The sequence below is a fragment of the Poromitra crassiceps genome, assembly GCF_964638095.1.
Source record: "Poromitra crassiceps genome assembly, chromosome: 1".
NCBI classification, from domain to species: Eukaryota; Metazoa; Chordata; class Actinopteri; order Beryciformes; family Melamphaidae; genus Poromitra; species Poromitra crassiceps.
Genome location: NC_139623.1, coordinates 1,071,168 through 1,087,023, shown reverse-complemented (window position 1 = coordinate 1,087,023; position 15,856 = coordinate 1,071,168). Strand labels below are relative to the sequence as shown.

Genomic DNA, 15,856 nt, shown 5'->3' with positions numbered 1-15,856 from the left:
CGGTGGGGGGCCATCGCTGGCGACACTGAAGTTTTAGCTAACCTGTTTGCATCTATGTTCGCAATGGCATCCCACGTATCATCATACTATTATGGGATGCGATGCGAACAGTTGTATTATGGGATGTGCGTTTCCCAGGCAACGACACACGTTGACACGTTTTGGAACAGCGCTGCATTTCATTGATAACAGTAATCTACAGTTTGCTGACGTCACCTAGTACTATCAAATTTCTACCCCATTTTAACCAATCATATCACGACATGGCAGCTGTCAATCAAATCTTCATTTCAGGATAATTTTCTCTTCCAAAAGAAAGAGAAAATGGTGCCTACTGCCTGTCATCTGGCAGAATTTCTATCCCATAAACTAACTACTAACTTGGCCAATTGTATGAAACATGAACAAAAAAGAAAAAACGATAATGTCTAACAATGCAAAGAAATGTAACTGGCTCATTAAAACGCGCATTCCAGGAATATCGTATTTACAGCAGCGATAAAGGCGCGCGCTTGAGAGGCTGGTTGTCAGGGGTCGCACCTCGAAGATTCCAGGCCGACGGACTGCACTCTCCGCTCGGCAACACGAAGGCAGCTGGCTGCCTGCTGCTCCACTCAGCCACTAACCTCGCGTCAGCAGGCTCTTCCCGAGGAGAGCGCCACAACACGCTGAATCCCACTCGATTTGGAGGCGAACACGCCAGGATTGGCCAAAGCCCAATCCAGATCCCAGAATTGTCAAATAAAATCATCAACATATTACTATGACCTGTGATCTCAGACAAGTTATGTTTTCAGTCTGAAAGGGACTGCGACGCACGTGACGAACGGGTTCAGTTCCACTTTAAGCAGCGTGTCTGTCAGCCTGCTAGATGATCACAGCCTATTTGTTTGTTAGGGATTCTTTCTGTTACGTCTTTGTCAAATGTTTGTTCCAAAACTACACGCATGACACAACTACACAAGCCAGCTCCAGGTGAGCAAGCGTCCCTCAGTTGATAACAGCATTGTTCTATTATGTTACGGAGCCACCGGTGCTAGTTTAGCCCCTAGATATGAGCTTCATTATTGTTATTGATCAAACTAGTGACCCTGACCGTAACAATATGCTTAAGAGTTTTAAAAATGTTATCGTTACCGCCGCCAACGGAGTTGGCCTGGAAGTTATGTTTTCACCCCTGTTTGTCTGTTTGTTTGTTTGTTTGTTTGTCAGCAGGATATCTCAAAAAGTTATGGAGGGGTTTTCACGAAACTTTGTAGAAAATCTGGTCATGGCCCAACTTAGATCTGCTTAACTTGCCACGCCCACTGGTAAAAAGGGGGCATGGTAATGGGCATGGCCAATCACAAAGAGGCACCTAACTTCCAAACGGATTCACGTAACACCACAACATTTTGTCGAAAGGTTGGTGGAGGTATGCACTCTACAGAGCGCCCTCTAGTGTTTATATGTTTTCCTTTGTTTTCATACTGTATGTATTTATACTTTCATATTGTACATACTTTTCATTCATGTTTCTTGGCCTTGTTATGTTCTAGTGGTAGAACAGCTCAGTCTGTCATCTGTTGCAGACATTTCTACACATTTTGCCAGGCTGGTTTTCATCATCTGTATCTGTTGATCCAAACTCACATTCACATGAGTGATGACTTGTTTGACTCAGGAGAGGCTTTCCGGTTGATTGGCTGTGTCATTTAAGTCCCCTCCCCTTTCCTAATTGACTGTTTCTCATTATATATATTGATCCCCAAGTAGATAACTATGATGACCTCAGTATGTAGGACTTGACTCATAAATGTACCTGAAAACTGTGAATAAAATCACAAGCACATTCACACCTGGAAGCTGACCAGTACAACACAGTCTGATGTGCTGGCCACTGAGCAGCTCCACTGGAGCAGTTTGGGGTTAAGAGCCTTGCTCAAGGGCACCTCAGTGGTGGTAAAGAGGGAGGGGCAAGCGCTGCTCTGGCTAACATAATCAATTTCTGGCTAACATAATCCAAATAAATATCCATTTTGGTTGCTTTGTAGAGCGGTGAGCAGTTATTTTTCTCTTTCCATTGACTTTCCTAAGATATCTTACTAGTTGATTTCAATTTCATAAATACAATCTCATTGAATCATATTCCATCAGGTAGGCTCCCAGTATAACCAGTCCTCTTACCTTGTGTCTGAAGGTCCAAGTTCATTATTGAAGTTCATAATATCAGCTTTAGACCGGTCACTCTTCATAGACAGATAGCTGGGTACTGGAGACTCTGCTCTCTGCCTGTGGTGCTGACCTCTGGAAACACAAATGTTTTATAGATAGTTCTAGTGAAGACAGACAACTTTAAATTCATGTTTTGTTCTCATATTCTAATATTTTCTTAATTTCTTGATTTTTTGGGCATTACGTGTACTTTAATATTGTACTTTAATATTGTTACAATCCGCCCCTCTCAGCCCATGTGTGTGTGTGTGTGTGTGTGTGTGTGTGTGTGTGTGTGTGTGTGTGTGTGTGTGTGTGTGTGTGTGTGTGTGTGTGTGTGTGTGTGTGTGTGATACATATTTATATTCATATTGTTGGCTGTCTATCAAAGGAGGTGACGTCAGCTCATAGTAGGGAACACCTTTGTCCATATAGGCATCGGTCTTTTGCTCAAATGACGCCACTGTGCGTTATATTGAATTCCAAACACACTGTTGCATCTCTCAGTTACACCGGGATTGAACACGTTCAACTCCCACGTAGAGGGGGACATCAACACTCTCCTTGTGAAACATGAACTTTTCTGGATTGACACTCTTGACACCCTGTCTCCCAGGGGCCTCAATGAGGACATGGACATCCGCCCCTTTCTGTAACTAAGTGCTACACCACTAATTCTTTGTGTTTGTATCATTATCTGAGTTGTCTGTTGTGGTCTCTCTCTCTCTCTCTCTCTCTCTCTCTCCCATGGCAGGCCAGTCTGTACCTGTGCTTTTGGCTGCTCACATTGCACCTTGTGTAGGTCACATAGAGGCACCTCTCTAGTTTCCTCCCATGCTTGATGACGGCCTACAAGCCCGACTGTGGTATTTGGGTGACACTACAGAGTGTCTTCCTCCTATGATTTTATGTATATACTGTATATATAGATAGACATGCTTTTTGTCTGTATTTCCTCTGCAAGGACACTTATCCAGTATTATCCATTTTGAAACTCATTACTAAAAATAGCATCAATGTGCATTAATGAGCGTCTTTGCCAGTTTGATTATTGATTATTGATTGTATTGCTTGTTGCTCCAATTGCTACATTGAGCAGCTAACTTTGTTTATCTGTGCACACTTCCCTGCTTCAGGGATTGTGTGTTTTGTGGAAACAGTTTCCTTCTCTGCTCGCTCCACTTGATTTGACAACATTGATGTTGCATTCACTTCACATGTATTGATTTCACTTGTACTGTAATGTTATATGTATTTTTCTACTCTCCTTTGTATACTCTACTGTCACATGACTGTACTCATGTGACTGAGTCATGTGACTTGACCATGAGGGTATTTAAGATGGCGTCTCACTTGTCTGATGAAGAGCAGTCTGCTCAAAACGTAACCAGAACGGTGCAATAAATATTTTTCACTGGAGCCTTTGCAGTGTGCGAGCTGTTTTATGTATTCACTGTTCCAGCCTCTCTCCAGCTCTGCACCTGCCGGATTCGACCTGGATGTGTGTGTTTTTAACTTTTCTCTTATATTGAATTCCACCCATCCAAATTCCCTTTTTTCAATTTCTCTTATTTTATGTTATTCTTATTTTTTTTATTTTTAGTTGGATGTGGAGTGAGGATCGGGTGTTGTGAGTGACAGGCAGAGGCTGAAGCAGGTGACACAGATAGGGGGTATGTGAATGAAATAATAGTCTTTATTTTTTCTATAGTCTATACTAGCAGTGAGCAGTTATTTTTCTTTCCTTCATGTCTTTGCTCACAGAATAACAGTCCTCTTACCTTATGTCTGAAGGTCCAGGTTCATTACTGAAGTCTGGAGGACCATCTTTAGACCAGTCAGTTTTCACAGACAGACAGCTGGGTACTGGAGACTCTGCTCTGCCCCCCTCTTCCTCCTCCTTCTTACTCATCTTCTGGACTTCAGTCAGGCTGAGGTAGCCCGGTTACCCTGGAAGGGAGGGGGGGTGTTTGGTTAAATTTAGGCAAGTAAAACTAGTTTCCTTGAGGATAGGGTTAATGGTATGGTCAAGTTTAGTCAATTAAAACAACTTGGTTAAGGTTAGGGAAATGGTTTGCTCATGTGTGTGTTTTTTTATGTGACTCACGGTTGTCCTTTGGAAACACTGGGAATCGAACTCCGGTCGCCGACATTGAATGGCCACCAACCCCCACCGCACTGCTCTTACTGTCCACTGTGCTATTTCAATGTGACACACACACACACACACACACACACACACACACACACACACACACACACACACACACACACACACACACACACACACACACACACACACACACTCCATTAATGATGCTTCATTCATCTTTTTTCATCGACACGAATGAGAAAATTTGATTTTTGTCAAAGTCATTTTCAAGCAGAACTGAACTGAATCCAATGTCTGTCTGTAGTCTCTAAGGGTGGATACTGTCTGGTGTTACCTACTCTCACAGTGGTTCTCAACCTGTGGCATGGGTACCACACTCCTCCCTCCCTCTCACACATTCATATCATTTCTGAGGTGGCACTTGATGTAAAAAGATTGAGAACCACTGCAAAAATGTGCAGAACATGTACATGTTTGTGAGAAATCAGCCCGCCCTCAGAGACGAGAGGCAGGGGAGGACAAGCAGGAGAGTCGCCGCATGTAGGCTACAGTACAGTAGGCTCTCTGTAGGCTCTCTGTAGGCCTAATATGAAGTAGTCCGTTTCCCATCCTGCTCTGAAGCCCTGATCTGCCTGCAGAAAGTCAATAAACTACGTTTTCTGAGAAAATATACTGCTCCAAAATAATTTCCTCCACTCTGTGTTTCAAAAGAGAGAAATGTTTTCTCTCTTTTGAGACACAAAGTGGAGCAAATCAACGGTTTAATAAACTGCGTCATGTCGGCCTTCTGTGAAGTACAGGGCCACCGCCCACATCAACTTCCCTCTTTGTTTTACTGACGCCATTATCTCACTGTTACATCTTTTCTATGAGCGTTACTTTGAGAGAGAGGAAAAGAAGCAGGTGAACGCAGTAAAACACCTGCGATCAGTAACAACTGACTCAGAGACTTTTACAATCAACAGATGAACTCACTCAGACAGTGGAAAAAGGTGACAGATAGCAGCCTAACAGCCAGGGCAGAGACACACAACCACTCAGAAACCATTCACTTAGCATAAGTGCCCTATTATGGGATCGAAAAGGCGACTGTCACCTAAAGGTGACTAGTTTAATCTGTAAATAACATATTAATAGGAATAATAATGTAATAACACTCACCAGCCATCTCCCTCCTGCTCTGCTCCCAAAATGGAGACTGTCTGAATTAACTGCGACACATTTTACTTTACTTTCACTTATAAGAACTCAGCTGACCTGTTTTTGTTTCCTGTGCAGACGCAGCAAGAACATGTAGGAAGTTGCACTTCCAAATGTTTTGTGTGGGTTGAACAGCCCCCCACCCACCCCCAGCACCACCCCCATCACACAGCTTTTCAGCTGGGATTTCAAAATGATACAGAGATGAAGCAATTAGCAATTTAACATAGCTAGTTGTTGTTGACTCTGATGCTATATGTGGTTAGCTAGCTATATCAATGCAAGTTGAAAAACAATCGTTTTGTGCTAAAGTTGTGTGAAACTAGTCAATAGTGAAATGCACTTTTGGTAGAATTTCTTAACCTTCAACATAAAAAAAGTTCTGATGTTTTAACGAGATGGGATTTCTCTTGCCGATAATAAATAAAAACATTCACAGAACCCCCTCAAAGTGTGTTACTGATGGCATCACTGATGACGTCATCCGTGCCAGCCACTGATGATGTCATTTGTCCTCAGGGTTGTCAGTCAGTCAGCCTTCTGAGTGATGTCACTTGAACAATTCTGATGTCATCAGTGAGTGATGTCATCCGTGACGTCACTGGAGCATTTGTGATGTCATCGGTGATGTAATGTCGTGATGATTTCACAGTGTCTATGACAATACTCCATGTCTGTCACAAATCACGTATGCACAGAGCCATTGGTAACTTGCTTTTCATTTGCTATTGTTGTCATTCCATTGCTCAAGTGACATTTAATGACATTGTTACGGTCACCCCGTCAGCTCATGTAGGATCGATATTTATGTTTCATATTCATTGGCTGTTTATCAAATGAGGTGAGATTAGCTCATATTGAGGGAAGCCCTTCTCCTTTGGGCTTCCGTAGAGGACGTCATCGGGCTTTCTCTCTGTGTGTCCTCCATACTGAAGATGGCGGCCCGAGCCGTGGCGGCGTGTATGTCAGCTGATAGCCTATGGTAGCGTATCTGTTTGTAGCATTTGTTTTGTCCGTGTCAACTGTTGTCCTGTCAACTGTTGATACCCTTGGTATTCTTGTTCTTTCACATGTTACATACGGACCGGACCCACTGCCTGGTGCTAAATACCCCTAGACGAACCATTATTATTTATAAAACCGAGCCGTCCGTAACATCATCACTGATGACATCATCATTGATAATGATCTCACAATGTCTATGACAATAATCGATGGCTGTCACGAATCACATTGTGACAACATGATAACTGGGACTGGCTGCAGCAATGGCGGATTCACGCTTGTTAAATTGCTTTTCATTTGCTTGTTATTATGATTCCATTTTCAAAAAGCCTTCTGTGACAGCAGATACAATACAATAATCTTCCATATTTGAAGAATATTTTGGAATCAACTTGATCACGCTTGGTCAGAAAAGTCTGTCTATTCAATGAAAACAGCACCAGTGCGACCTGTCATGTGTGATGCTACCTTCAAGCATGAGGACGTCTGAAATGAGTTATCTTTCTGTCACCGATATTAAAATGAGATAGCTAATTAATCAAGTATCTAGTTAGGAAGCTAGGCGATAGGTACTCTCCCCAGACTCAAATATTACGTTGAATCGCTGCGCTCCGCATACTACATAAATGAGTCTGTGCCACTTCACAGCTACTTCTGGGGTTTGAGGGCGGGTCTAGGGGGGTTGAAACTGAATGAGTGATAGGTCGTAGCACCAATGAGAGAGTGGTTAGAAAAATGGGCTGGGCCTCCCCTGTCGTCTGATCGCAAAGTCGTTACTGATTGGGGAAGACTGAATACACCACTGGCCAATCACTGGCCAAGTGAACGGTTCACTTCCGACCCTAGCTGGCTGAGGGAAAGTGTCCCAGACCCAGAGAAAGATCTGCAGCATGCAGTAACATAAGCCGTTTTCACACATGCGCTTTTTACCGTTAAATGACCGGAAAGCGGTCTAATGCCTTGGAGTGTGAAAGTTGTTTTCCGGTATAAGCGCGACCCCATCATCGTGGACTTTTCACCAGTTTCTAGGTTGTCATAGGAGCGGTATGGCTGCTTCATGTGTGGGCGTGATCCCCCCCCCTCCCCTCTCACTGCGGTCACGCCATCCGCACTTTGAGGAAGCGTAGTCGCGCTATCTGCACGTAAAATCCATTGAGCGTCTACTTCGCTCTGCACGGTAAAGAGTGGGTGAGCCCCTCATGGTGCCTTCAGGTACGCCTCGTACACCCAGAAACAGATACTAATGGCCACAGAGATTGTTGTAAACAGCACAGATAATGTTTTTCTTATCACTTTCCCCTGTTGAAATGCATACATCTGTCATTAAGGCTACTTTATTGTTCTTCAAGACAACATTTTTAATAATTAACTGTCAATGAGGTTGTTTGTGGTGCCATTTGTCTGTCTGTATGTCTGTTTATTTGAATTAGACAAAAACTAATATGCACATTTTCATGAAACTTGGTGGAAGGGTGAAGCATGGACAAAGCAAGAAGGCATTACATTTAGGTACAGATCTATGTCAGACTGACCTCATGGTGGCGCTATAATAGCCCTCTTTACATAGGCTGATTTTCAAAAGGCCATGAAAACTTCAAATCTATTTGTTTCCTGCAAACTCCACCAGATTCTTGCTCAGTACTCCCCACTCTACCTACCTGGTGATTTTCAAGTGGTTTTACTGCAGCATTTTGGAATAATCTAGTGGCAAAGTCATATAGCTACATTATGCATAATCTGACATAGACTGATTATCAAAAGGCCATGAAAACTTCAAATCAATTTGTTTCCTGCAAACTCCACCAGATTCTTGCTCAGTACTCCCCAGTCTACCTACCTGGTGATTGTCAAGTGGTTTTACTGCAGCATTTTGGAATAATCCAATGACAGTCATATAGCTACATTATGCATAATATGACACATTGGCTCATTATCAAAAGGCCATGAACACTTCAAATCAATTAGGTACGTAGACTGGGGAGTACTGAGCAAGAATCTGGTGGAGTTTGCAGGAAACAAATTGATTTGAAGTGTTCATGGCCTTTTGATAATCAGTCTATGTGTCATATTATGCATAATGTAGCTATATGACTGTCATTGGATTATTCCAAAATGCTGCAGTAAAACCACTTGAAAATCACCAGGTAGGTAGACTGGGGAGTACTGAGCAAGAATCTGGTGGAGTTTGCAGGAAACAAATTGATTTGAAGTGTTCATGGCCTTTTGATAATCAGTCTATGTCAGGTTATGCATAATGTAGCTATATGACTGTCATTGGATTATTCCAAAATGCTGCAGTAAAACCACTTGAAAATCACCAGGTAGGTAGACTGGGGAGTACTGAGCAAGAATCTGGTGGAGTTTGCAGGAAACAAATTGATTTGAAGTGTTCATGGCCTTTTGATAATCAGTCTATGTCAGGTTATGCATAATGTAGCTATATGACTGTCATTGGATTATTCCAAAATGCTGCAGTAAAACCACTTGAAAATCACCAGGTAGGTAGACTGGGGAGTACTGAGCAAGAATCTGGTGGAGTTTGCAGGAAACAAATTGATTTGAAGTGTTCATGGCCTTTTGATAATCAGTCTATGTCAGGTTATGCATAATGTAGCTATATGACTGTCATTGGATTATTCCAAAATGCTGCAGTAAAACGACTTGACAATCACCAGGTAGGTAGACTGGGGAGTACTGAGCAAGAATCTGGTGGAGTTTGCAGGAAACAAATTGATTTGAAGTGTTCATGGCCTTTTGATAATCAGTCTATGTCAGGTTATGCATAATGTAGCTATATGACTGTCATTGGATTATTCCAAAATGCTGCAGTAAAACCACTTGAAAATCACCAGGTAGGTAGACTGGGGAGTACTAAGCAAGAATCTGGTGGAGTTTGCAGGAAACAAATTGATTTGAAGTGTTCATGGCCTTTTGATAATCAGTCTATGTCAGGTTATGCATAATGTAGCTATATGACTGTCATTGGATTATTCCAAAATGCTGCAGTAAAACCACTTGACAATCACCAGGTAGGTAGACTGGGGAGTACTGAGCAAGAATCTGGTGGAGTTTGCAGGAAACAAATTGATTTGAAGTGTTCATGGCCTTTTGATAATCAGTCTATGTCAGGTTATGCATAATGTAGCTATATGACTGTCATTGGATTATTCCAAAATGCTGCAGTAAAACCACTTGACAATCACCAGGTAGGTAGACTGGGGAGTACTGAGCAAGAATCTGGTGGAGTTTGCAGGAAACAAATTGATTTGAAGTGTTCATGGCCTTTTGATAATCAGTCTATGTCAGATTATGCATAATGGAGCTATATGACTGTCATTGGATTATTCCAAAATGCTGCAGTAAAACCACTTGAAAATCACCAGGTAGGTAGACTGGGGAGTATTGAGCAAGAATCTGGTGGAGTTTGCAGGAAGCAAATTGATTTGAAGTGTTCATGGCCTTTTGATAATCAGTCTATGTCAGATTATGCATAATGTAGCTATATGACTTTGCCACTGGATTATTCCAAAATGCTGCAGTAAAACCACTTGAAAATCACCAGGTAGGTAGACTGGGGAGTACTGAGCAAGAATCTGGTGGAGTTTGCAGGAAACAAATTGATTTGAAGTGTTCATGGCCTTTTGATAATGAGCCAATGTGTCATATTATGCATAATGTAGCTATATGACTGCCATTGGATTATTCCAAAATGCTGCAGTAAAACCACTTGACAATCACCAGGTAGGTAGACTGGGGAGTACTGAGCAAGAATCTGGTGGAGTTTGCAGGAAACAAATTGATTTGAAGTGTTCATGGCCTTTTGATAATCAGTCTATGTCAGGTTATGCATAATGTAGCTATATGACTGTCATTGGATTATTCCAAAATGCTGCAGTAAAACCACTTGAAAATCACCAGGTAGGTAGACTGGGGAGTACTGAGCAAGAATCTGGTGGAGTTTGCAGGAAACAAATTGATTTGAAGTGTTCATGGCCTTTTGATAATCAGTCTATGTCAGGTTATGCATAATGTAGCTATATGACTGTCATTGGATTATTCCAAAATGCTGCAGTAAAACCACTTGACAATCACCAGGTAGGTAGACTGGGGAGTACTGAGCAAGAATCTGGTGGAGTTTGCAGGAAACAAATTGATTTGAAGTGTTCATGGCCTTTTGATAATGAGCCAATGTGTCATATTATGCATAGACTGTAGCGATATGACTTTGCCATTGGATTATTCAAAAATGCTGGAGTAAAACCACTTGCAAATCATCAGGTAGGTAGAGTGGGGAGTACTGAGCAAGAATCTGGTGGAGTTTGCAGAAAACAAATTGTATGTTTTCATGGACATTTTAATATCAGCCTATGTAAAGAGGGCTATTATAGCGCCACCATGAGGTCAGTCTGACATAGATCCGTACCTAAATGTAATGCCTTCTTCCTTTGTCCATGCTTCACCCTTCCACCAAGTTTCATGAAAATGTGCATATTAGTTTTTGTCTTGAAGAACAATAAAGTAGCCTTAATGACAGATGTATGCATTTCAACAGGGGAAAATGATAAGAAAAACATTATCTGTGCTGTTTACAACAAGCTATGTGGCCATTAGTATCTGTTTCTGAGTGTACGAGGCGTACCTGAAGGCACCATGAGGGCTTCGCCCACTCTTTACCTAGTGTCCTCTACGGCTCTGTCTTTACCGTACGAAGCGAAGTAGACGCTCAATTAATTTTACGTGCAGATAGCGCGACTACACTTCCCCAAAGTGCGGATGGCGTGACCGCAGTGTCGGGGAGTGTCAATCATGTTTTTCCAATCACTTGTGGTCCGGAGGTTCAAGGAAAAATATATTTCGGTCAGAGAAGGGTCACAGCTTTTTAATTCAGAGCGCCCCAAATCCCTCCAGTGACCCCGCCCCTCCCCCCCTTCTCAATAACTAACAACAGTCCCTAAAGTGACCTTCATAATGGCAGCAGAATGATGATGAGACACATCAAGCATGGCTGTGTTTAGTAACCCATCAGCAGCCTGCTTGGCCGTTCTCGCCCCCTTGCAGATCTCGCGATGAGTGGAGAGGAAGGCTGCAGCAGCAGCAGCAGGGTTGGTAGGCTACTGTCTCGTGACCTGGCTCAGAGGAGGGGGCGGGGTGAGATGAGACAATATAAATTAATTAATAAATAAGAGAGGATGCAGAGCCTCTGAAAACGCCTCCACCGACCGAGGCGGTTTGAAGCGAGCATCGCCGGCGGTGGTGTCAGACAGGCTGTCTGTCTGTGGGCCGAGGAGGGATGCATGGAGGCTGCAGCTGCCAGGCGCTGATGTTCCGCTGCTGAGGATTATCATCCAGGAGGCTGGAGGAGGAATACAGGGGAGGCGTCGACGAGCATCATCCGGACCGTTTTGTAAGCGAGGCTGTCCGAGAAATAAGGCGTTACAGTAAGTTAGGTCTAATATAATGTTAGGTGCTATTATCCTACAGTAAGATAATTTGCGCTCAGTTACCCACGAGACCCCCCCAAGAAAGGATGGCCTTGTCGCTCCAGGGAGAAAGTCAGTCCATGATTGTTCCAGAAACCAACAAGGTGCAGATCCCATAACGGAGTGGGAATCCGCAGCATTTCCAGTATTACTAGAAAGACTAATGTCGCCCTGATCGATTATAATTGAATGAATAGAAAGTGGGCTGCAGCTGCTCCATATTAAATCCAGGTTGTGGGCTCCCCCCCCCCCCCCCTATAGCAGTAGTAGTGGCCGTCTCTGTCGTTTACGAGGGCAGCTAGCTGGGATCGGCTGGTGGTTCATTTTGGGGGTGGCGGGGTAGGGTAGGACCGGATTGGACGCGTGCTAGTCGAGTTTGGACTCCACAGAGAGAAGATGTCAGGCCAGACGCTGACGGACCGCATCGCCGCGGCGCAGTACAGCCTGACGGGCTCCGAGGTGTCCCGGGCTGTGTGCAAAGCCACCACACATGAACAGACAGCCCCCAAGAAAAAACACATGGAATGTGAGTAACTCTATCAATCTATCTATCTATCTATACGGTATCTATCTATCTATCTTTCTATCTATCTATCTATCTATCTATCTATCTATCTATCTATCTATCTATCTATCTATCAATCAGGCCTACCCTTAATTCCCACCCTCCATCCATCCTCCCTCTATCACTTACTGGCCAACTAGGCCACGCACCGTGATGGTTGCCCCCCCATCCGTTCCTGTGTGTGTGTGCCGCTCCCTGAGATCCAGGTTCAGTGTGTGCCCCTCTCTCTGTCTCTCTCTCTCACACACACACACACACACACACACACACACACACACACACACACACACACACACACACACACACACACACACACACACACACACACACACACACACACTTACTGTGAAACATCTTGAATCTTGAACACTGCTTGGAGGCATTTTGATTTACAGTAGACTATAATCGAAGGAGCCACACCAATAGGCTACAGTAGGGCTTCTTTCCCTGATGTGCTTGGCAGATGGCAGATGAGCATAATGCATAGAACCAGAGGGAGCACCATGACTTAAAGATAGCTGTTCAGTGGAGGACATTTCAAAAATATTTTGAAATGTCCTCCACTGAACCAGCTTGCAGGTGCTGAGTGTGTCCATGTTAGAGATGGTTTAATTGAATGAAAATAAATTGATCAAAATCTTGGAGGCAATGTTTGCCCCTTGATTATGTTTTTTGGGGCATTCTGAGATTTCTTGGGGCATTTTTGTCTTTGCCCCTGGCTAATTTCCTACCCTGTAGCTGTTGGTCCCACCGACTGAGTCTTGCTTCTCCCTGTGTCTCTCTCACTCGCTCTCTCTGTCTTCCTCCCTCCCTGGTTTAGGCATAGCTATACTGAATAATCAATTCCTGCCCCAGTGCTGGTGAATGCATAAAAGGTCAAAGGCCCCACAACCCCTCCCCCCTACCATCTATGGTGGCACAAAAGGTGGGCAGGCGCTGTCAGATTCTATCCTAATCTGATTTTGATGTCAGTTTCCATCTCTGAAAAGAAATGATTAATATATAACAGCATAAAAGTATGTCCTGGAAAAAGGCATAATGCTGCAATATTTTCTGCCATAATCCAGAGTGAGCATTCACACCAAATTTGGACTGTTGAGGACTACTGTTGGACTACTGTTGGACTGTTTGCCATCATAAATCTAGCGGGACCACTGGGAAAGCTGTACAGGAGCAAACCTGTCAGTGTTGATTTTTCTCTGAACACAACACTGTGTGCCAACACTTCCATAAACACTAGGCCTAGTATGTCATGAACACTATATCAGAGTTACTTTAACATTTGGCCTCAGAGCCATATCCGTTCTATGAGTGCGGACAAATAATTCTCCATTCAAAACAGCACTCCACAACGTCAAATAAATGTCACTTACTGAGTAGTGATGTTTGAAAACTAGCTCTCCATGTGTGTGCATATTCCTGTACATTTAGATGGTATGCAGCATGTCACTGATGCAGCAGGTTTTCCATAGACTCCCCTACAATCAGTAATTCACCACCTGACCACCGTATCACTTAAAGCCCCATTCAGCAACTTTTCCAAGTTTCGCTATTGGAGAAACTGCACCCGCTGGGTGCAATAGTATCGATATCGATATCGCCGTTCAAAGTCAACAAAACACAGTGCCAGAAAGCTCTATGTACATGTTGTGACATCGGGTACTCACCACGTCATGAAATAATAATCCATAGTTACATGAAACGTCATTTTCGTAGCAAATCCGCATCGAGTTACTTCCTTGTTTCCAGGAACACAACGCTCCCGCTGTAGAGCGCATGCCCACATCTTGCCACCGGGACGCAGGCAGCAAACTGCTCAGTCCCAGGAGAGGCCTTTGGAGGGCGGTGTGTGACCAATAGAGGTGACATTCTCCCTGTTACTCTACCATCCTCAATGACTAAAAAGCTGTTATATTAATGTGAAAAAGTTACTGATTGGGGCTTTAAATCCTTTGACCTTTCCTTTACACCCGCTGTCCTTGGTTGGAGGTGGAATCTGGTCTCACATAAGGAGGATGTTTGACATTTAGGCCAATGGAGGCTCATGAAGCTGATCATGAAGCATGATGATCAGAGGCTCATGAAGCTGATCATGAAGCATGATGATCAGAGGCTCATGAAGCTGATCATGAAGCATGATGATCAGAGGCTCATGAAGCTGATCATGAAGCATGATGATCAGAGGCTCATGAAGCTGATCATGAAGCATGATGATCAGAGGCTCATGAAGCTGATCATGAAGCATGATGATCAGAGGCTCATGAAGCTGATCATGAAGCATGATGATCAGAGGCTCATGAAGGCAGCCTGATAAGACCAGCAGTCCACCCTGAGACCACATGACGAGAGCCACTCTGTAGATGTTTTATTGCCTCAATGTAAAAACAGAGAAAATGACAGCAGCAAGCTGAACTCAAAACCAGCGGGACAAATCAATCAGTCAAGTCCGTCACCTGACATCCAAACAAAAAAGAAGAGAGATTTATGATCCATATGAAATTATCACACAACAAATTGGAAAGCTCACCCGTGCCAAAGATGTGTCAGCATTCTTTTGATGTCTCTCGGTGCTGAGTCAACATTGCCCTAAACATAGTAGCTGGTCGCTCTCGCTTAACATCATTGGTCTCTGTCAGAATGAACTTGTACTGTAGCATGCAAACCCTCTCTAGCTCCGGAAATCTTCTGATTCTGATGGGACAGCCAGTTCAATCAGGAGAGACTAGATACCAGTGAATGAAAATATTTATTACAATAGTGAATGAATGATGCATTACAGAAAATAGGATGAGAATTAGGTATTGTTAATTGTATTTGGCGCTTCGACACCACAGGGAGATACTGAGATAGAGCTGCATCAGCCATGAGCAGCAGCCAGATATATCTCCCTGTGGAGTCTAGATCGGCGATCCTCAAAGTCCGGACTCTGGTCCGCATCCGGACCGAAACGCCGTCCTATCCGGACCGAGCCCTATAACCTACAAATCATTGATAACTTACATTTTCACGGACCGTTTCTATTTGAACCGGCACATGCTTTTATAGTCTTTACGGTACTACTGGTTTATCTGCCAGGAAGCTCACAGACCAATGCATGCGCTGTAAATCATCACACGTGATGCTACTCGGCCAATCAAATAAGCGAATCATTTCTCTCTGTTGCTTCGTTCTCAGTGGTGCTGTGAGAGTGTGACACACGGACGGAGGCGAGGCGAACGATAGTAATTTCACATGGTGTGCTTAAAAGAAACCACTCTTACATGTCCATTCATTGTTCTTACGGGCAGATCAAAACCAGTA

The 15,856-nt window shown here is 43.5% G+C and overlaps 2 protein-coding genes across 2 annotated transcripts in view; one reads left to right on the top strand and one right to left on the bottom strand.

Moving 5' to 3' along the window:
• LOC310781925 (uncharacterized protein) overlaps positions 1-4,393 on the bottom strand; it is an 84,113-nt gene extending 79,720 nt beyond the window's left edge. Inside the window, exons 1-3 of the mRNA XM_083642567.1 lie at positions 4,301-4,393; positions 3,975-4,143; positions 2,167-2,286 (exon numbers count right to left, since the gene is read on the bottom strand). Coding sequence (XP_083498693.1) covers positions 2,167-2,286; positions 3,975-4,105 — 251 coding nt within the window. The 5' untranslated portion in view covers positions 4,106-4,143; positions 4,301-4,393. The remainder of the gene's footprint in view (positions 1-2,166; positions 2,287-3,974; positions 4,144-4,300) is intronic.
• A 7,994-nt stretch (positions 4,394-12,387) lies between these two features.
• snap91a (synaptosome associated protein 91a) overlaps positions 12,388-15,856 on the top strand; it is a gene marked incomplete at both ends in the record, with an annotated part of 54,960 nt that continues 51,491 nt past the window's right edge. The window contains one exon of the mRNA XM_083642574.1: positions 12,388-12,517. Within this exon, the coding sequence (XP_083498700.1) occupies positions 12,388-12,517 (130 nt within the window). The remainder of the gene's footprint in view (positions 12,518-15,856) is intronic.